At 48.0% G+C, this 20,523-nt stretch overlaps 5 protein-coding genes and 3 pseudogenes across 5 annotated transcripts; all 8 read right to left on the reverse strand.

Annotated features, from left to right (window-relative positions):
* Window positions 1–3,105: 3,105 nt before the first annotated feature.
* On the reverse strand, window positions 3,106–4,121 carry LOC135533209 (histone H3). Its single transcript, XM_064960631.1, has one exon. The coding sequence runs from the start codon at window positions 3,928–3,930 to the stop codon at window positions 3,520–3,522; it is 411 nt and encodes a 136-aa protein (XP_064816703.1). The 5' UTR covers window positions 3,931–4,121; the 3' UTR covers window positions 3,106–3,519.
* A 7-nt stretch (window positions 4,122–4,128) lies between these two features.
* LOC135533213 (histone H2AX-like) lies at window positions 4,129–14,580 on the reverse strand. The gene is made up of 3 exons (XM_064960633.1): window positions 13,808–14,580; window positions 7,164–7,174; window positions 4,129–4,796 (listed from the first exon to the last, which is right to left on the reverse strand). Exons 1-3 carry the CDS (start codon window positions 14,188–14,190, stop codon window positions 4,402–4,404), a joined length of 789 nt encoding a protein of 262 aa, XP_064816705.1. The 5' UTR covers window positions 14,191–14,580; the 3' UTR covers window positions 4,129–4,401.
* On the reverse strand, window positions 4,786–7,198 carry LOC135533207 (histone H1-like; annotated as a pseudogene).
* On the reverse strand, window positions 7,252–7,756 carry LOC135533211 (histone H2B-like; annotated as a pseudogene).
* On the reverse strand, window positions 8,322–8,743 carry LOC135533212 (histone H4). Its single transcript, XM_064960632.1, has one exon. The coding sequence runs from the start codon at window positions 8,691–8,693 to the stop codon at window positions 8,382–8,384; it is 312 nt and encodes a 103-aa protein (XP_064816704.1). The 5' UTR covers window positions 8,694–8,743; the 3' UTR covers window positions 8,322–8,381.
* LOC135533208 (histone H3-like) lies at window positions 9,677–13,523 on the reverse strand (annotated as a pseudogene).
* Window positions 14,581–14,810: 230 nt separating the features above from the next.
* Window positions 14,811–15,138, reverse strand: LOC135533240 (histone H4 type VIII-like). Its single transcript, XM_064960649.1, has one exon. The coding sequence runs from the start codon at window positions 15,111–15,113 to the stop codon at window positions 14,811–14,813; it is 303 nt and encodes a 100-aa protein (XP_064816721.1). The 5' UTR covers window positions 15,114–15,138.
* Window positions 15,139–20,026: 4,888 nt separating this feature from the next.
* LOC135533215 (histone H3) lies at window positions 20,027–20,512 on the reverse strand. The gene has a single exon (XM_064960634.1). It carries the CDS (start codon window positions 20,493–20,495, stop codon window positions 20,085–20,087), a length of 411 nt encoding a protein of 136 aa, XP_064816706.1. The 5' UTR covers window positions 20,496–20,512; the 3' UTR covers window positions 20,027–20,084.
* Between the last annotated feature and the right edge of the window lie 11 nt (window positions 20,513–20,523).

Raw genomic sequence — 20,523 nt, forward strand, 5'->3', positions numbered from 1 at the left:
ACTACATTCCGCTTTATGATGTCACAGTCGGCCCTCGGAACACTGGTCCTCAACAATGTCAAACACCTTGGATACCCAAGCCAAACATTCTCTAATCACTCGCATTCACAAATCAACCAGGGAGAAGAAGGCTGCCAGGAATTGAATGCTGAAAAGCTAACCTTCTTCACAGAGCAACATCATAGGACTTGGAGTTTGTGTTCAACAGCAGGTTAGACTCTGTCACTTGTTCCCTTCAACTGTTTGCGTTCCTCTACAGGCTACAGGGCAGATACTTCACATGCAGAGTACAACAACAAATAACAGAGGGCCTGTTACCACACCCTATAGCCTAGGATTTGAACTTGGACCACAATGACATTGGAGGTAATGAGCCTGCAGCATAAATGACAGCTCCCTAACGGGGACATAAAGTGGAAATGGAAGTGCGACACTTAGAGGAAAAGTCCTAATCAAATAGGCACATTTTTTATTCATTTAATTTCACCTTTATTTAACCAGGTAGGCAAGTTGAGAACAAGTTCTCATTTACAATTGCGACCTGGCAAAGATAAAGCAAAGCAGTTCGACACATACGACGACACAGACTTACACATGGAGTAAAACAAACATACAGTCAATAATACAGTATAAACAAGTCTATATACGATGTGAGCAAATGAGGTGAGATAGGGGAGGTAAAGGCAAAAAAAAGGCCATGGTGGCAAAGTAAATACAATATAGCAAGTAAAACACTGGAATGGTACATTTGCAATGGAAGAAATGTGCAAAGTACAAATACAAATAATGGGGTGCAAGGGAGCAAAATAAATTAATTATTTAAATACAGTAGGGAAAGAGGTAGTTGTTTGGCCTAAATTATAGGTGGCCTATGTACAGGTGCAGTAATCTGTGAGCTGCTCTGACAGTTGCTGCTTAAAGCTAGTGAGGGAGATAAGTGTTTCCAGTTTCAGAGATTTTTGTAGTTCCTTCCAGTCATTGGCAGCAGACAACTGGAAGGAGAGACGGCCAAAGAAAGATTTGCTTTTGGGGGTGACTAGAGAGATATACATAACCCTGTTTAGCAGATGTCGGGAAATGCTTGTGTTACCAGCTCCAACAGCACAGTCAAGTCTAACAAGTAAGATATAACCATGTTCCAACATTCCACACAATACACCCAAATGGAATTGGAATACATCAATATATTGACGATCAATGTCAGACCGTCCGTAGACTAACATACCTTACAATACAATACTTTATATATCCACATGACATGAGCTATGCAAACGACCTCCACGTTAGGAATGTGCCCAGTGATATCTAACAAAAACACACACCTCCGTGGAACCCACATGGCAAGACAGGAAGGAAGACGTGCAGAAGTGCTCATGAAGAGGACACGAAGAACACCGGAATCATCTCCAATCAAGTGAACAATGTCAAAGGAATAGGTCAAGACATATTATAGATAGGAGGCATTTCACCGCCACCCGCTGGACCACAAGTCATTTTGCCAACACTGGCTCATCATTCAAGCCACATAGGGAGGGATCTTAACACCACCTGCTGGATCAGAAGTGCCACTCACAATGGCCACACAGAGCATTTCTCCCTCAACCTGATGCAATTGTCACAACAAGTATGTGGTCAAAATCAAACAATATTTACAACAGATCATCAAATAGGCAAACACATGCTCATGGAGAGTATCTCAAATTATATCACCTGCTGATTTTCTGCTGGTTTGTCTCTTGCAGATTTGGACATCATGTGAATGTATGTTTCTCAAGTATCAAAAGAGGGTAAGTTACATTCACCTACTTTATGAACAACGGAATGCTACTTTTCTCTCTAGCCTAATGCACTCTTTATCTGTAAGCTCCCCTACTGGTGTAGCCTATACAACTGTATCTCGACGATCACATTTTACACCAATGCACCCGAGAATCGGTTGGTGAGGGGTGTACTGAACTGTGCCTATAGCATGTCAAGAATCCCTCCAACGGGAAATAGGCTTTGGCAAATGGCCAGGGGCGCTGTCCTTTTCAGCACCACGGAGCTCCGCTATTACCTGTCTCATGAGTGAAGATGCAACAGCAGACAATTCCTGCTCTTTGGTCCTGCAATGACACACTTTAGCCGTGTCATTGCTGCATTTAGGGCCTTTACTTTGTCTTATCATTTGGTCAAGGGGTTTCGATTCATCAGCAAATATTCTGGTAAAAATCAACTAAATCCCACATCAGAAGTCGACTTCAAATCACGCCAAAGACACACGACTCTACTCAACGGGAGTCAGTACTATCAAATATTCTGCACTGTGAAGATGTCATGTGCTGAGCCATTTAGTTCCTTATGAAGCCTATTTACGAAGCCAATGCAGCAATCACCACGTACCTGCCTGCATTGGTGATTGCTATTCTGTAATTGGTCAACTACTAATAGGGCTATCATCACGGCTGCTCGTGTCCTGTTTCGTAACAGCTCTTTTGCAAGCCCTTGATGATTACATCTATTGATTCCTGCTGTCCTGATACCTTTTCTATGAAGGGATCTCGGATCTAGTCGAAAGGACTAACAATGGGTATGTCATTGGAATATTCAATCGCACACTGAATTCATCCCACTAAATTGATTCCTTTCATTTCTCCATTTATTCCACCATATCGAAACAACTTACCTATGCACTCACACAAACTAATTTGGTGGCCTACCACATTTCCTGTCCCTTCAACCAAAACCTTGGTACCACTTTTTTCGACCACCTTTCACTTGCGCTGGACAGAGATATATCAATTTACTTTCAATAGCTTAGTCAGTCGCATGAATTATGGGGTGCACGCAGCTAACGTTGTAATGATCGGATCAAAACAGGGATTTTTGGCACATCGAGGAATGTCACATGGCCCAGAAATTATTGAATGGACATTTTCACAAAGGAAAAGACATACTCTAGCATGTTACATTCCAAGAGCAATTGGATTCGAAAAAACACAACGTGCCCCACTTGGGGACCCGAGGACCGAGTTTGGGAAACGCTGGCCTCAAGATCAAATACAATAGGGAGCCACTATGACGTGCCAGTACCCGCGTTTAACCACTAGATGGCCTCCGTGCTCCACGGGAAAATTTTCCCTCTCAGCAGCGGCACTGCAACATGGGACTTTCAAAGTCAGTTGTTCTTAGCTACATAGTGACAATTTTGCCCACTTTTTGCCCTATATCATTACTATCACTCATTACTGCTACTCTATTTTCCCCTCTTCTACTCTAGGCATACATCTAATTACATATAAGAAAGAGAGCGTTATTGAAACGAATCAACTCTGATTTACAATCACGGCCGGTGGTGATACAGCCTGGAATCGAACCACGGTCTGTAGGGACTCGAGAGCAGGGAACGCGACGTGTTCGTCTACAACATACACGGTGGGAAAGGGGCGTGTACTAATGGAACAATTGTGCCTTTTTGACTGAAATATGGAGGTGGCTCTTAAAAGAGCCTTTGGGGGATTTTGGAGATCAGGTCATCGTTTATGCGCGCTCTCCGCGAATACGACGGGCCAGCTGGATGTCCTTGGGCATGATGGTCACCCTCTTGGCGTGGATGGCGCACAGGTTGGTGTCCTCGAACAGGCCGACCAGGTAAGCCTCGCTTGCCTCCTGCAGGGCCATCACTGCGGAACTCTGGAAGCGCAGGTCGGTCTTAAAGTCCTGGGCAATTTCTCGCACCAGGCGCTGGAAAGGCAGTTTGCGGATCAGCAGCTCAGTGGACTTCTGGTAACGACGGATCTCTCTAAGAGCCACGGTGCCGGGCCTGTAACGGTGAGGCTTCTTCACGCCGCCGGTGGCCGGGGCGCTCTTGCGCGCAGCCTTGGTGGCGAGCTGCTTCCTGGGTGCTTTGCCACCGGTGGATTTGCGAGCGGTTTGCTTGGTTCTGGCCATGGCGCTAGCTAGCTTCCTTCTTTCACAGTCGGAGTATAGCCTCCAAATGCCTATGTGAAGTTTATAAAGCCGGCAGCGGCGTCTGCTGATTGGTCACCATCTCCGCACCGTCCCGATTGGCCCGTTGCGGAGGCCTCCTCCGCCGCCCATTGGACGGGAGGCTCGGCCTCTCCGTGCCGCCCCAAAATGCAACCCCTCCCTCGCCGAGGCGCGCTTGGGTCTTTTGTTAGGGCAGCGAGCAACGTTACACTTTACGCGCAATATTTTGCCCTCTCATTCTAGCCTAGTAGTTGTTATTCTTCATTTAGGTCTCATGATACGGTGCCGTGTATATGTGTGTGTATCTAACAAACACGCCCAATAGTTGGCCAGGCACAGAAAGGACACTTTGCGCTTTTGCTGAGCTAGGTGGTTGGCTCTTAAAAGAGCCTTTGGGGGTTGAGTAGTCAAGTTGCAGCCGCACCAGCGATTTTACTTGGCTTTGACGGCTTTCTCAGTCTTCTTGGGGAGCAGCACTGCCTGGATGTTGGGCAGAACACCACCCTGAGCGATGGTCACGCCGCCAAGCAGTTTGTTCAGCTCCTCGTCGTTACGGACTGCCAGCTGCAGGTGACGGGGGATGATACGAGTCTTCTTGTTGTCACGGGCAGCGTTTCCGGCCAACTCCAGGATCTCAGCGGTCAGGTACTCGAGCACTGCGGCCAGGTAGACTGGTGCGCCAGCGCCCACACGCTCGGCGTAGTTGCCTTTGCGCAGCAGCCTGTGCACACGGCCCACGGGGAACTGGAGCCCGGCACGGGATGAACGTGTCTTTGCCTTCGCCCTGGCCTTGCCTCCGGTTTTGCCTCTTCCGCTCATATTGGTAGCTTCAGTATGTCACAGAATGTCTGAATGAGCCGCTGGCCACCTCGAGAGCCTTACTTATACCTCGCCACAAGAGGCATCGATTGGCCACCGGACCGGTGTGGCCTTATCCAATTGGAGTGAGAGAGGGACAGACAGTCAGCCCTAAGCCCGCCCCCACCCGGCAGGCAGGCAGGCAGGCAGGCAGCAGAGTGACAAGGGCTAGGCTACTCTGTTTCCCTCCGACTTTTGTTACTTTTTCGCGTTGGCGGGAGCGCCAAAGTGAGAACTCAAATCAATGAAACATGTATCAATCAATTCGAGAGTGGCTCATAATACAAATGGCTGCTGTCCAACCCACTATAGTATGTATTCTTATTATTATCATCAGGATCAATGTGACATGCGAATTCTAACACTACACAACAATGTTGACTGGTTAGGGTGCTGCACTCTTGAGTGACAAATGTTAAGCCATTTAGCCACTCGAAAATGTGATGCCTAAAACTCATTCATTTCATTTCTTAGCTAGGTAGGTAGGACGTACATGGAATGACATGCGCTTTTATGGAAAGAGGTGGGTGGCTCTTAAAAGAGCCTTTTGTGGTAACAACATGTGTCGAGTAGAAAGAACACTGTTTGTAATAGCTTTACTTCTTCTTGGGGGCTGCCTTCTTGGCCTTGGCTGCCTTGGGCTTGGCGGCTTTGGGCTTCGCTGCCTTGGTAGCCTTCTTGGGGCTCTTGGCCGCTTTCTTCGCCGCTGCGGCGGGCTTCTTCACCTTCTTTGGGCTCTTGGCGGCCTTTTTGGGTGTAGCGGGCTTCTTGGCCTTCTTGGGGGACTTCTTTGCGGCCACGGCCTTCTTGGCTGCTACCTTCTTGGGCTTCTTGGCGGCGGCGGGCTTCTTGGCGGCCACCTTCTTAGCTTTGGGGCTGCGGCTTTCTTGGCGGGCTTCTTTGCCTCGACGGCCTTCTTGTTGAGCTTGAAGGAGCCGGAGGCACCGGTGCCCTTGGTCTGGACCAGGGTGCCCTTGGTGACGAGGCTCTTGACGGCGATCTTGACACGGGAGTTGTTCTTCTCCACGTCGTAGCCGCCTGCCGCCAGAGACTTCTTGAGCGCGGCCAGGGACACGCCGCTCCTCTCCTTGGAGGCGGACACCGCCTTGACGATGAGCTCGCCTACGCTGGGTCCCGCTTTCTTGGGCTTGGCTGCTGCCTTCTTCTTGGGTGCCTTGGCCGGCGCGGCGGCGGCGGGTGCTGGTGCGACTTCTGCCATGTCTGTCGTTCGGTCCGGTAAACACACACACACACTTACAACACTACGGTAGTCTGGGAGTGAGGAGGAGTACTTTGCTGTAGACGCTGCTCTGCGCTATTGAAGCTCCACACGGTGCAGGGGGCTGGCCTTAAACGCGACATGAGAACCATGTAGACTCAAGCCACCCAGCTCGGCTTCTCCGGGCTGGCCAAATGCTCTTTCACTTGTGTTTTCTGGTCGCCAATATCGGGCCAAAAGTCACCGACGGAGCCGTGTTTTTGGCCCAAAAGCGAACGGCCCAGCGAGCAGACTTGTGTCCGTTCAGAATAAAGTCATGTGGGCTGCAGAAGCCCCGTGCATTTTGCTGCGACTCGCTCAAAACCTCACCGTTCGACTGTCGGGTGGAGCGGTGCGCACTGCTTTTCCTGTGCTATTTGTCACCTAAATGGGCTAAAAGTGCATCCGATTGCGAGCACCATTGATTGTGGAGTGAGCCGAGATGTCTGGCAAGGGAATCAAATGGTTCGGCGTCCCCTGATGTGGTCCTTGGTGTTTTAAAGGAGAGCTCTTTTGGGGACCTTAAAACACATGCACTTGTGAGGCCTGGCTGAGACTAGTTTCACGTTGTATTCGTCATGTGTCCAGGAGGCACAGGAAATAATACACTGTCCAACGACATGCTTGTGTGTGATGTTTTATTATTCCTTGAGTTGGATTTGTAGCCTGCTCTTTGTGCACAGTGTGTTTTTTCTTCTGCTCGGTAGTCTCTCTCTCTCTCTTTCAAAAGCGTGTCATCCAGATGAGGTGAGGGCCAAAGTAGTTGGGCTTGTGCCCTTCTCGCAGTCCTTCCTCGCTTGACTCCGCAGCGTGACTCGTGCCGGTCTTTGTGTCTGTCTGTGGGTCTTGGTGTCTGGCTGTGCGGCCGGCGCTATGGAGGCTGGCGCCCCATGTGCTTGTTGGCCCTGATATAGGCCGAGAGAGAGAGAGAGAGAGAGAGCAGAGAGGCTCTTCTTCTCCTCCTCCCTCTTGTACAGGTGGAACGGCTCGTTTCAATCGGTGACGTCACTTGCTCTGACACCGTTCTTCATGTGTCCAGTCAGTGGAATCCCACTCACTGTGTTCTACTGGCATGCACACATTCCTACCCTGTTCATGTCAGCATCATTAATCCCCCCCGCAATTGGACACAACCCTCTTTGACATGTCCTCCCACACACACACACACATGGATTTGCTTCTTTCACTGACAGGGTGGGTGGCTCTTAAAAGAGCCTTTGGGTTACTACAGCACTCCAAATGCGCTGTTTACTTGGAGCTGGTGTACTTGGTCACGGCCTTGGTGCCCTCGGACACTGCGTGCTTGGCCAGCTCCCGGGGAGCAGCAGCCGCACTGCGGTCTGGATCTCCCTGGAGGTGATGGTGGAACGCTTGTTGTAGTGGGCCAGGCGAGACGACTCTCCGGCGATACGCTCGAAGATGTCGTTCACGAACGAGTTCATGATTCCCATGGCCTTGGAGGAGATGCCGGTATCGGGGTGGACCTGCTTCAGGACTTTGTACACGTAAATGGCGTAGCTCTCCTTCCTAGACTTTCGGCGCTTCTTGCCGCCTTTCCCTGCGGTCTTGGTGACGGCTTTCTTGGAGCCCTTCTTGGGCGCGGACTTTGCTGGCTCGGGCATGATGCTGATGTCTCGTTGCTTCTCACAAACGAATGAGGGGGTGGAGAGCCCTTTCCCTCTTATGAAGACGACGCTAAGCTAATTCGCCGGCCGTGGACACACCCCTGCTTTCTCATAGGCGCCCCTGCCATTTGCCCAGTGGAGCTGAGCGCGCATAAGAGCCTTCCACTCAGAGGCTTGCTTCCCTAACAAAGACCTGTCCCCCTTATCCCATAGCCTATGCTCTGTCACTGGTGGGGAATGGTGTGTTTCAAAAAAAGTCCTACAATGGCCAGACATGAGACTTGGTGGGGATTTCCCAGCCCTGGTGCCTTTATTTCGGGTGTCTCGTAATCCGACTGTACGCAAAAGCCTGCACTGAACATTAGTGTCCTGTCCGCTCAGAGTGGCTCGTGGTTTAATACGACTGTACGCAAAGCCTGCACTGAACATAGCGTCCTATCATTTAACACTCCCTCCCCGTCCACGCAGAGTGGCTCGTGGTTTAATACGACTGTACGCCAAGCCTGCACTGAACATAGCGTCCTATCATTCAACACTCCCTCCCCGTCCACTCAAGAGTGGCTCATGGTTCCCTACGACAATGGATTTGGCCCTTTTGAAGCGGATGTGGGTGGCTCTTAAAAGAGCCTTTGGGTTCAAGTCGGGATGTTGACGTTCCGAGAAGGGTGCGTTTAACCGCCGAAACCGTACAGGGTGCGTCCCTGGCGTTTCAGAGCGTAGACCACGTCCATGGCCGTAACGGTCTTTCTCTTGGCGTGCTCGGTGTAGGTGACGGCGTCACGGATCACGTTCTCGAGGAACACCTTCAGGACACCGCGGGTCTCCTCGTAGATCAGGCCGGAGATACGCTTCACGCCGCCACGGCGAGCCAGACGGCGAATGGCGGGCTTGGTGATTCCCTGGATGTTATCGCGGAGAACCTTACGGTGACGCTTGGCGCCTCCTTTTCCGAGTCCCTTGCCGCCTTTACCTCTTCCAGACATCGTGTGTTCGCTAGCTGAGTTCAAGTGAATTAATGACGTAATTTTCTGTGCTTGGTGCTCTTATTATCTGCGTTTGGTGGACCTGATTGAAGCCAGTGGCACAGAAAGCGCGCGCTTTTGCCTGGCCTCTGCTGCAAAGGGGAGGGCGTTCGTTCTAGGGAACTATGGAGGAAGAAGAAATGAAAGCTACTTACATGCGTGGGAAACACACTCAAATACTGGGCTATGTTGAACACAAGGCCCAACTGTGACAACTGGGGGATCCACTACTAACCTGTGTCCCACTCTTCACATTCATCTTACAACTTATTGTTGCCATAATTGTCTCTTACCTGTACTTAGTGGCTGCCGGCCCTCGGTCATAGCAAGTTAGAAGAAATAGGTTAAGGTTACGAAAAGGCTTAGGCTTACCCCAAATGTCACGTCCGTTCGTAGCTGTACTCCGTGTAGGCACAACAAGTCATCACACAGAGAGCACACTTGAAGCGCAACTGCACTGCCTGGAAGGGTGCAACCGACTGAATTGGAATCCCTCAAACAGCACGCTAACTACATTCCGCTTTATGATGTCACAGTCGGCCCCTCGGAACACTGGTCCTCAACAATGTCAAACACCTTGGATACCCAAGCCAAACATTCTCTAATCACTCGCATTCACAAATCAACCAGGGAGAAGAAGGCTGCCAGGAATTGAATGCTGAAAAGCTAACCTTCTTCACAGAGCAACATCATAGGACTTGGAGTTTGTGTTCAACAGCAGGTTAGACTCTGTCACTTGTTCCCTTCAACTGTTTGTGTTCCTCTACAGGCTACAGGGCAGATACTTCACATGCAGAGTACAACAACAAATAACAGAGGGCCTGTTACCACACCCTATAGCCTAGGATTTGAACTTGGACCACAATGACATTGGAGGTAATGAGCCTGCAGCATAAATGACAGCTCCCTAACGGGGACATAAAGTGGAAATGGAAGTGCGACACTTAGAGGAAAAGTCCTAATCAAATAGGCACATTTTTTATTCATTTTTAATTTCACCTTTATTTAACCAGGTAGGCAAGTTGAGAACAAGTTCTCATTTACAATTGCGACCTGGCAAAGATAAAGCAAAGCAGTTCGACACATACGACGACACAGACTTACACATGGAGTAAAACAAACATACAGTCAATAATACAGTATAAACAAGTCTATATACGATGTGAGCAAATGAGGTGAGATAGGGAGGTAAAGGCAAAAAAAAGGCCATGGTGGCAAAGTAAATACAATATAGCAAGTAAAACACTGGAATGGTACATTTGCAATGGAAGAAATGTGCAAAGTACAAATACAAATAATGGGGTGCAAGGGAGCAAAATAAATTAATTATTTAAATACAGTAGGGAAAGAGGTAGTTGTTTGGCCTAAATTATAGGTGGCCTATGTACAGGTGCAGTAATCTGTGAGCTGCTCTGACAGTTGCTGCTTAAAGCTAGTGAGGGAGATAAGTGTTTCCAGTTTCAGAGATTTTTGTAGTTCCTTCCAGTCATTGGCAGCAGACAACTGGAAGGAGAGACGGCCAAAGAAAGATTTGCTTTTGGGGGTGACTAGAGAGATATACATAACCCTGTTTAGCAGATGTCGGGAAATGCTTGTGTTACCAGCTCCAACAGCACAGTCAAGTCTAACAAGTAAGATATAACCATGTTCCAACATTCCACACAATACACCCAAATGGAATTGGAATACATCAATATATTGACGATCAATGTCAGACCGTCCGTAGACTAACATACCTTACAATACAATACTTTATATATCCACATGACATGAGCTATGCAAACGACCTCCACGTTAGGAATGTGCCCAGTGATATCTAACAAAAACACACACCTCCGTGGAACCCACATGGCAAGACAGGAAGGAAGACGTGCAGAAGTGCTCATGAAGAGGACACGAAGAACACCGGAATCATCTCCAATCAAGTGAACAATGTCAAAGGAATAGGTCAAGACATATTATAGATAGGGAGGCATTTCACCGCCACCCGCTGGACCACAAGTCATTTTGCCAACACTGGCTCATCATTCAAGCCACATAGGGAGGGATCTTAACACCACCTGCTGGATCAGAAGTGCCACTCACAATGGCCACACAGAGCATTTCTCCCTCAACCTGATGCAATTGTCACAACAAGTATGTGGTCAAAATCAAACAATATTTACAACAGATCATCAAATAGGCAAACACATGCTCATGGAGAGTATCTCAAATTATACAGTTACTTTGTCACAAAACCTAATCTGTCATTCATCTACAAATACATGCTCTTCTAAAGCCACAATGTAATGTTCACATGGTAGATTTCATTTCTTACAATCTATGTCACTATTACTTCATTTCACTGCTCTTAAATCATATTCATTTAACCCTTTTGTTCACCTGCTGATTTTCTGCTGGTTTGTCTCTTGCAGATTTGGACATCATGTGAATGTATGTTTCTCAAGTATCAAAAGAGGGTAAGTTACATTCACCTACTTTATGAACAACGGAATGCTACTTTTCTCTCTAGCCTAATGCACTCTTTATCTGTAAGCTCCCCTACTGGTGTAGCCTATACAACTGTATCTCGACGATCACATTTTACACCAATGCACCCCGAGAATCGGTTGGTGAGGGGTGTACTGAACTGTGCCTATAGCATGTCAAGAATCCCTCCAACGGGAAATAGGCTTTGGCAAATGGCCAGGGGCGCTGTCCTTTTCAGCACCACGGAGCTCCGCTATTACCTGTCTCATGAGTGAAGATGCAACAGCAGACAATTCCTGCTCTTTGGTCCTGCAATGACACACTTTAGCCGTGTCATTGCTGCATTTAGGGCCTTTACTTTGTCTTATCATTTGGTCAAGGGGTTTCGATTCATCAGCAAATATTCTGGTAAAAATCAACTAAATCCCACATCAGAAGTCGACTTCAAATCACGCCAAAGACACACGACTCTACTCAACGGGAGTCAGTACTATCAAATATTCTGCACTGTGAAGATGTCATGTGCTGAGCCATTTAGTTCCTTATGAAGCCTATTTACGAAGCCAATGCAGCAATCACCACGTACCTGCCTGCATTGGTGATTGCTATTCTGTAATTGGTCAACTACTAATAGGGCTATCATCACGGCTGCTCGTGTCCTGTTTCGTAACAGCTCTTTTGCAAGCCCTTGATGATTACATCTATTGATTCCTGCTGTCCTGATACCTTTTCTATGAAGGGATCTCGGATCTAGTCGAAAGGACTAACAATGGGTATGTCATTGGAATATTCAATCGCACACTGAATTCATCCCACTAAATTGATTCCTTTCATTTCTCCATTTATTCCACCATATCGAAACAACTTACCTATGCACTCACACAAACTAATTTGGTGGCCTACCACATTTCCTGTCCCTTCAACCAAAACCTTGGTACCACTTTTTTCGACCACCTTTCACTTGCGCTGGACAGAGATATATCAATTTACTTTCAATAGCTTAGTCAGTCGCATGAATTATGGGGTGCACGCAGCTAACGTTGTAATGATCGGATCAAAACAGGGATTTTTGGCACATCGAGGAATGTCACATGGCCCAGAAATTATTGAATGGACATTTTCACAAAGGAAAAGACATACTCTAGCATGTTACATTCCAAGAGCAATTGGATTCGAAAAAACACAACGTGCCCCACTTGGGGACCCGAGGACCGAGTTTGGGAAACGCTGGCCTCAAGATCAAATACCAATAGGGAGCCACTATGACGTGCCAGTACCCGCGTTTAACCACTAGATGGCCTCCGTGCTCCACGGGAAAATTTTCCCTCTCAGCAGCGGCACTGCAACATGGGACTTTCAAAGTCAGTTGTTCTTAGCTACATAGTGACAATTTTGCCCACTTTTTGCCCTATATCATTACTATCACTCATTACTGCTACTCTATTTTCCCCTCTTCTACTCTAGGCATACATCTAATTACATATAAGAAAGAGAGCGTTATTGAAACGAATCAACTCTGATTTACAATCACGGCCGGTGGTGATACAGCCTGGAATCGAACCACGGTCTGTAGGGACTCGAGAGCAGGGAACGCGACGTGTTCGTCTACAACATACACGGTGGGAAAGGGGCGTGTACTAATGGAACAATTGTGCCTTTTTGACTGAAATATGGAGGTGGCTCTTAAAAGAGCCTTTGGGGGATTTTGGAGATCAGGTCATCGTTTATGCGCGCTCTCCGCGAATACGACGGGCCAGCTGGATGTCCTTGGGCATGATGGTCACCCTCTTGGCGTGGATGGCGCACAGGTTGGTGTCCTCGAACAGGCCGACCAGGTAAGCCTCGCTTGCCTCCTGCAGGGCCATCACTGCGGAACTCTGGAAGCGCAGGTCGGTCTTAAAGTCCTGGGCAATTTCTCGCACCAGGCGCTGGAAAGGCAGTTTGCGGATCAGCAGCTCAGTGGACTTCTGGTAACGACGGATCTCTCTAAGAGCCACGGTGCCGGGCCTGTAACGGTGAGGCTTCTTCACGCCGCCGGTGGCCGGGCGCTCTTGCGCGCAGCCTTGGTGGCGAGCTGCTTCCTGGGTGATTTGCCACCGGTGGATTTGCGAGCGGTTTGCTTGGTTCTGGCCATGGCGCTAGCTAGCTTCCTTCTTTCACAGTCGGAGTATAGCCTCCAAATGCCTATGTGAAGTTTATAAAGCCGGCAGCGGCGTCTGCTGATTGGTCACCATCTCCGCACCGTCCCGATTGGCCCGTTGCGGAGGCCTCCTCCGCCGCCCATTGGACGGGAGGCTCGGCCTCTCCGTGCCGCCCCAAAATGCAACCCCTCCCTCGCCGAGGCGCTTGGGTCTTTTGTTAGGGCAGCGAGCAACGTTACACTTTACGCGCAATATTTTGCCCTCTCATTCTAGCCTAGTAGTTGTTATTCTTCATTTAGGTCTCATGATACGGTGCCGTGTATATGTGTGTGTATCTAACAAACACGCCCAATAGTTGGCCAGGCACAGAAAGGACACTTTGCGCTTTTGCTGAGCTAGGTGGTTGGCTCTTAAAAGAGCCTTTGGGGTTGAGTAGTCAAGTTGCAGCCGCACCAGCGATTTTACTTGGCTTTGACGGCTTTCTCAGTCTTCTTGGGGAGCAGCACTGCCTGGATGTTGGGCAGAACACCACCCTGAGCGATGGTCACGCCGCCAAGCAGTTTGTTCAGCTCCTCGTCGTTACGGACTGCCAGCTGCAGGTGACGGGGGATGATACGAGTCTTCTTGTTGTCACGGGCAGCGTTTCCGGCCAACTCCAGGATCTCAGCGGTCAGGTACTCGAGCACTGCTGCCAGGTAGACTGGTGCGCCAGCGCCCACACGCTCGGCGTAGTTGCCTTTGCGCAGCAGCCTGTGCACACGGCCCACGGGGAACTGGAGCCCGGCACGGGATGAACGTGTCTTTGCCTTCGCCCTGGCCTTGCCTCCGGTTTTGCCTCTTCCGCTCATATTGGTAGCTTCAGTATGTCACAGAATGTCTGAATGAGCCGCTGGCCACCTCGAGAGCCTTACTTATACCTCGCCACAAGAGGCATCGATTGGCCACCGGACCGGTGTGGCCTTATCCAATTGGAGTGAGAGAGGGACAGACAGTCAGCCCTAAGCCCGCCCCCACCCGGCAGGCAGGCAGGCAGCAGAGTGACAAGGGCTAGGCTACTCTGTTTCCCTCCGACTTTTGTTACTTTTTCGCGTTGGCGGGAGCGCCAAAGTGAGAACTCAAATCAATGAAACATGTATCAATCAATTTGAGAGTGGCTCATAATACAAATGGCTGCTGTCCAACCCACTATAGTATGTATTCTTATTATTATCATCAGGATCAATGTGACATGCGAATTCTAACACTACACTACAATGTTGACTGGTTAGGGTGCTGCACTCTTGAGTGACAAATGTTAAGCCATTTAGCCACTCGAAAATGTGATGCCTAAAACTCATTCATTTCATTTCTGGTTAGCTATTGGTAGGTAGGACGTACATGGAATGACATGCGCTTTTATGGAAAGAGGTGGGTGGCTCCAAAAGAGCCTTTGTAACAACAGCCTCGGAGTAAAAGAGCAGCACACTGTTTACTTGGAGGTGATGCTGGTGTACTTGGTCACGGCCTTGGTGCAGAATAAAGTTCCTCGTGGACACTGACTGCTTACGCTCAAGCCTGCACTGAACATAGCGATCACGTTCTCGAGGAACACCTTCAGGACACCGCGGGTCTCCTCGTAGATCAGGCCGGAGATACGCTTCACGCCGCCACGGCGAGCCAGACGGCGAATGGCGGGCTTGGTGATTCCCTGGATGTTATCGCGGAGAACCTTACGGTGACGCTTGGCGCCTCCTTTTCCGAGTCCCTTGCCGCCTTTACCTCTTCCAGACATCGTGTGTTCGCTAGCTGAGTTCAAGTGAATTTCTAGGGAACTATGGAGGAAGAAGAAATGAAAGCTACTTACGTGCGTGGGAAACACACTCAAATACTGGGCTATGTTGAACACGAGGCCCGACTGTGACAACTGGGGGATCCACTACTAACCTGTGTCCCACTCTTCACATTGATTGGTGTTGTTCTTGTTGTTGTTGCACCTGATTCAACTCTTTCAATCAGCTGTGCCTCTCCAGGGCTACAACAAAAATGGCTACTCTACTCCTGCCTGGAGTTGGGAAACACTGAACTAGTAGGATTCAACCCGCTGCGGTTGCCAGTCACACCTAATAGAGATAGGCGTTAAAACCTCAGATAGTGTCACAAGTACAAAGGAGAAACGAAGTGGAACGTACGGGAAACAAATACGCAAGGAATGCCACAAATCCTAAGGGGTCCGTAATGTCACCTCAGTAGTCATGTAGCTCTTGAAGGCCATTTAATAACATCATTCTTCTTTTTCTTCCCTAGACAGGATCCAGGTGGCCATGGGAAGGGTGGCGATACCTCTGCAAGCTGAAACGCAGTAAAACATTCCTCAGACACCCACCCACCCACCCACCCAACACACACACACACACAATAAAGGGATCGTTTCCCTATGCGTACAGAGGTGATAGGGATCTGCAAATATTGTATGGTACTTTTTTCTAAAACCAATAACACAGCCTTATATTATGCAAATAGTGGTATGAGGTGGATCCTTTATAGGCCAGATAGCCTCAGATGTTGCATCGAATGATCTCAACAGGTCATTTCAAAGGGGACAAATGAGGCCCAAGGGCACATACTGGCGATTGATCAATCGGTGCAGTTGATTCACATCTCAGGTGAACTATGGAGGAAGAAGAAATGAAAGCTACTTACGTGCGTGGGAAACACACTCAAATACTGAGCTATGTTGAACACAAGGCCCAACTGTGACAACTGGGGGATCCACTACTAACCTGTGTCCCACCTTCACATTGATTGGTGTCCCACTCTTCACATTCATCTTACAACTTATTGTTGCCATAATTGTCTCTTACCTGTACTTAGTGGCTGCCGGCCCTCGGTCATAGCAAGTTAGAAGAAATAGGTTAAGGTTACGAAAAGGCTTAGGCTTACCCCAAATGTCACGTCCGTTCGTAGCTGTACTCCGTGTAGGCACAACAAGTCATCACACAGAGAGCACACTTGAAGCGCAACTGCACTGCCTGGAAGGGTGCAACCGACTGAATTGGAATCCCTCAAACAGCACGCTAACTACATTCCGCTTTATGATGTCACAGTCGGCCCCTCGGAACACTGGTCCTCAACAATGTCAAACACCTTGGATACCCAAGCCAAACATTCTCTAATCACTCGCATTCACAAATCAACCAGGAGAAGAAGGCTGCCAGGAATTGAATGCTGAAAAGCTAACCTTCTTCACAGAGCAACATCATAGGACTTGGAGTTTGTGTTCAACAGCAGGTTAGACTCTGTCACTTGTTCCCTTCAACTGTTTGTGTTCCTCTACAGGCTACAGGGCAGATACTTCACATGCAGAGTACAACAACAAATAACAGAGGGCCTGTTACCACACCCTATAGCCTAGGATTTGAACTTGGACCACAATGACATTGGAGGTAATGAGCCTGCAGCATAAATGACAGCTCCCTAACGGGGACATAAAGTGGAAATGGAAGTGCGACACTTAGAGGAAAAGTCCTAATCAAATAGGCACATTTTTTATTCATTTTTAATTTCACCTTTATTTAACCAGGTAGGCAAGTTGAGAACAAGTTCTCATTTACAATTGCGACCTGGCAAAGATAAAGCAAAGCAGTTCGACACATACGACGACACAGACTTACACATGGAGTAAAACAAACATACAGTCAATAATACAGTATAAACAAGTCTATATACGATGTGAGCAAATGAGGTGAGATAGGGGAGGTAAAGGCAAAAAAAAGGCCATGGTGGCAAAGTAAATACAATATAGCAAGTAAAACACTGGAATGGTACATTTGCAATGGAAGAAATGTGCAAAGTACAAATACAAATAATGGGGTGCAAGGGAGCAAAATAAATTAATTATTTAAATACAGTAGGGAAAGAGGTAGTTGTTTGGCCTAAATTATAGGTGGCCTATGTACAGGTGCAGTAATCTGTGAGCTGCTCTGACAGTTGCTGCTTAAAGCTAGTGAGGGAGATAAGTGTTTCCAGTTTCAGAGATTTTTGTAGTTCCTTCCAGTCATTGGCAGCAGACAACTGGAAGGAGAGACGGCCAAAGAAAGATTTGCTTTTGGGGGTGACTAGAGAGATATACATAACCCTGTTTAGCAGATGTCGGGAAATGCTTGTGTTACCAGCTCCAACAGCACAGTCAAGTCTAACAAGTAAGATATAACCATGTTCCAACATTCCACACAATACACCCAAATGGAATTGGAATACATCAATATATTGACGATCAATGTCAGACCGTCCGTAGACTAACATACCTTACAATACAATACTTTATATATCCACATGACATGAGCTATGCAAACGACCTCCACGTTAGGAATGTGCCCAGTGATATCTAACAAAAACACACACCTCCGTGGAACCCACATGGCAAGACAGGAAGGAAGACGTGCAGAAGTGCTCATGAAGAGGACACGAAGAACACCGGAATCATCTCCAATCAAGTGAACAATGTCAAAGGAATAGGTCAAGACATATTATAGATAGGGAGGCATTTCACCGCCACCCGCTGGACCACAAGTCATTTTGCCAACACTGGCTCATCATTCAAGCCACATAGGGAGGGATCTTAACACCACCTGCTGGATCAGAAGTGCCACTCACAATGGCCACACAGAGCATTTCTCCCTCAACCTGATGCAATTGTCACAACAAGTATGTGGTCAAAATCAAACAATATTTACAACAGATCATCAAATAGGCAAACACATGCTCATGGAGAGTATCTCAAATTATACAGTTACTTTGTCACAAAACCTAATCTGTCATTCATCTACAAATACATGCTCTTCTAAAGCCACAATGTAATGTTCACATGGTAGATTTCATTTCTTACAATCTATGTCACTATTACTTCATTTCACTGCTCTTAAATCATATTCATTTAACCCTTTTGTTCACCTGCTGATTTTCTGCTGGTTTGTCTCTTGCAGATTTGGACATCATGTGAATGTATGTTTCTCAAGTATCAAAAGAGGGTAAGTTACATTCACCTACTTTATGAACAACGGAATGCTACTTTTCTCTCTAGCCTAATGCACTCTTTATCTGTAAGCTCCCCTACTGGTGTAGCCTATACAACTGTATCTCGACGATCACATTTTACACCAATGCACCCCGAGAATCGGTTGGTGAGGGGTGTACTGAACTGTGCCTATAGCATGTCAAGAATCCCTCCAACGGGAAATAGGCTTTGGCAAATGGCCAGGGGCGCTGTCCTTTTCAGCACCACGGAGCTCCGCTATTACCTGTCTCATGAGTGAAGATGCAACAGCAGACAATTCCTGCTCTTTGGTCCTGCAATGACACACTTTAGCCGTGTCATTGCTGCATTTAGGGCCTTTACTTTGTCTTATCATTTGGTCAAGGGGTTTCGATTCATCAGCAAATATTCTGGTAAAAATCAACTAAATCCCACATCAGAAGTCGACTTCAAATCACGCCAAAGACACACGACTCTACTCAACGGGAGTCAGTACTATCAAATATTATGCACTGTGAAGATGTCATGTGCTGAGCCATTTAGTTCCTTATGAAGCCTATTTACGAAGCCAATGCAGCAATCACCACGTACCTGCCTGCATTGGTGATTGCTATTCTGTAATTGGTCAACTACTAATAGGGCTATCATCACGGCTGCTCGTGTCCTGTTTCGTAACAGCTCTTTTGCAAGCCCTTGATGATTACATCTATCGATTCCTGCTGTCCTGATACCTTTTCTATGAAGGGATCTCGGATCTAGTCGAAAGGACTAACAATGGGTATGTCATTGGAATATTCAATCGCACACTGAATTCATCCCACTAGATTGATTCCTTTCATTTCTCCATTTATTCCACCATATCGAAACAACTTACCTATGCACTCACACAAACTAATTTGGTGGCCTACCACATTTCCTGTCCCTTCAACCAAAACCTTGGTAACACTTTTTTTCGACCACCTTTCACTTGCGCTGGACAGAGATATATCAATTTACTTTCAATAGCTTAGTCAGTCGCATGAATTATGGGGTGCACGCAGCTAACGTTGTAATGATCGGATCAAAACAGGGATTTTTTGGCACATCGAGGAATGTCACATGGCCCAGAAATTATTGAATGGACATTTTCACAAAGGAAAAGACATACTCTAGCATGTTACATTCCAAGAGCAATTGGATTCGAAAAAACACAACGTGCCCCACTTGGGGACCCGAGGACCGAGTTTGGGAAACGCTGGCCTCAAGATCAAATACCAATAGGGAGCCACTATGACGTGCCAGTACCCGCGTTTAACCACTAGATGGCCTCCGTGCTCCACGGGAAAATTTTCCCCTCTCAGCAGCGGCACTGCAACATGGGACTTTCAAAGTCAGTTGTTCTTAGCTACATAGTGACAATTTTGCCCACTTTTTGCCCTATATCATTACTATCACTCATTACTGCTACTCTATTTTTCCCCTCTTCTACTCTAGGCATACATCTAATTACATATAAGAAAGAGAGCGTTATTGAAACGAATCAACTCTGATTTACAATCACGGCCGGTGGTGATACAGCCTGGAATCGAACCACGGTCTGTAGGGACTCGAGAGCAGGGAACGCGACGTGTTCGTCTACAACATACACGGTGGGAAAGGGGCGTGTACTAATGGAACAATTGTGCTTTTGACTGAAATATGGAGGTGGCTCTTAAAAGAGCCTTTGGGGGATTTTGGAGATCAGGTCATCGTTTATGCGCGCTCTCCGCGAATACGACGGGCCAGCTGGATGTCCTTGGGCATGATGGTCACCCTCTTGGCGTGGATGGCGCACAGGTTGGTGTCCTCGAACAGGCCGACCAGGTAAGCCTCGCTTGCCTCCTGCAGGGCCATCACTGCGGAACTCTGGAAGCGCAGGTCGGTCTTAAAGTCCTGGGCAATTTCTCGCACCAGGCGCTGGAAAGGCAGTTTGCGGATCAGCAGCTCAGTGGACTTCTGGTAACGACGGATCTCTCTAAGAGCCACGGTGCCGGGCCTGTAACGGTGAGGCTTCTTCACGCCGCCGGTGGCCGGGGCGCTCTTGCGCGCAGCCTTGGTGGCGAGCTGCTTCCTGGGTGCTTTGCCACCGGTGGATTTGCGAGCGGTTTGCTTGGTTCTGGCCATGGCGCTAGCTAGCTTCCTTCTTTTTCAC

Source organism: Oncorhynchus masou, unplaced genomic scaffold (assembly GCF_036934945.1).
Source record: "Oncorhynchus masou masou isolate Uvic2021 unplaced genomic scaffold, UVic_Omas_1.1 unplaced_scaffold_2284, whole genome shotgun sequence".
Classification (NCBI taxonomy): domain Eukaryota; kingdom Metazoa; phylum Chordata; class Actinopteri; order Salmoniformes; family Salmonidae; genus Oncorhynchus; species Oncorhynchus masou.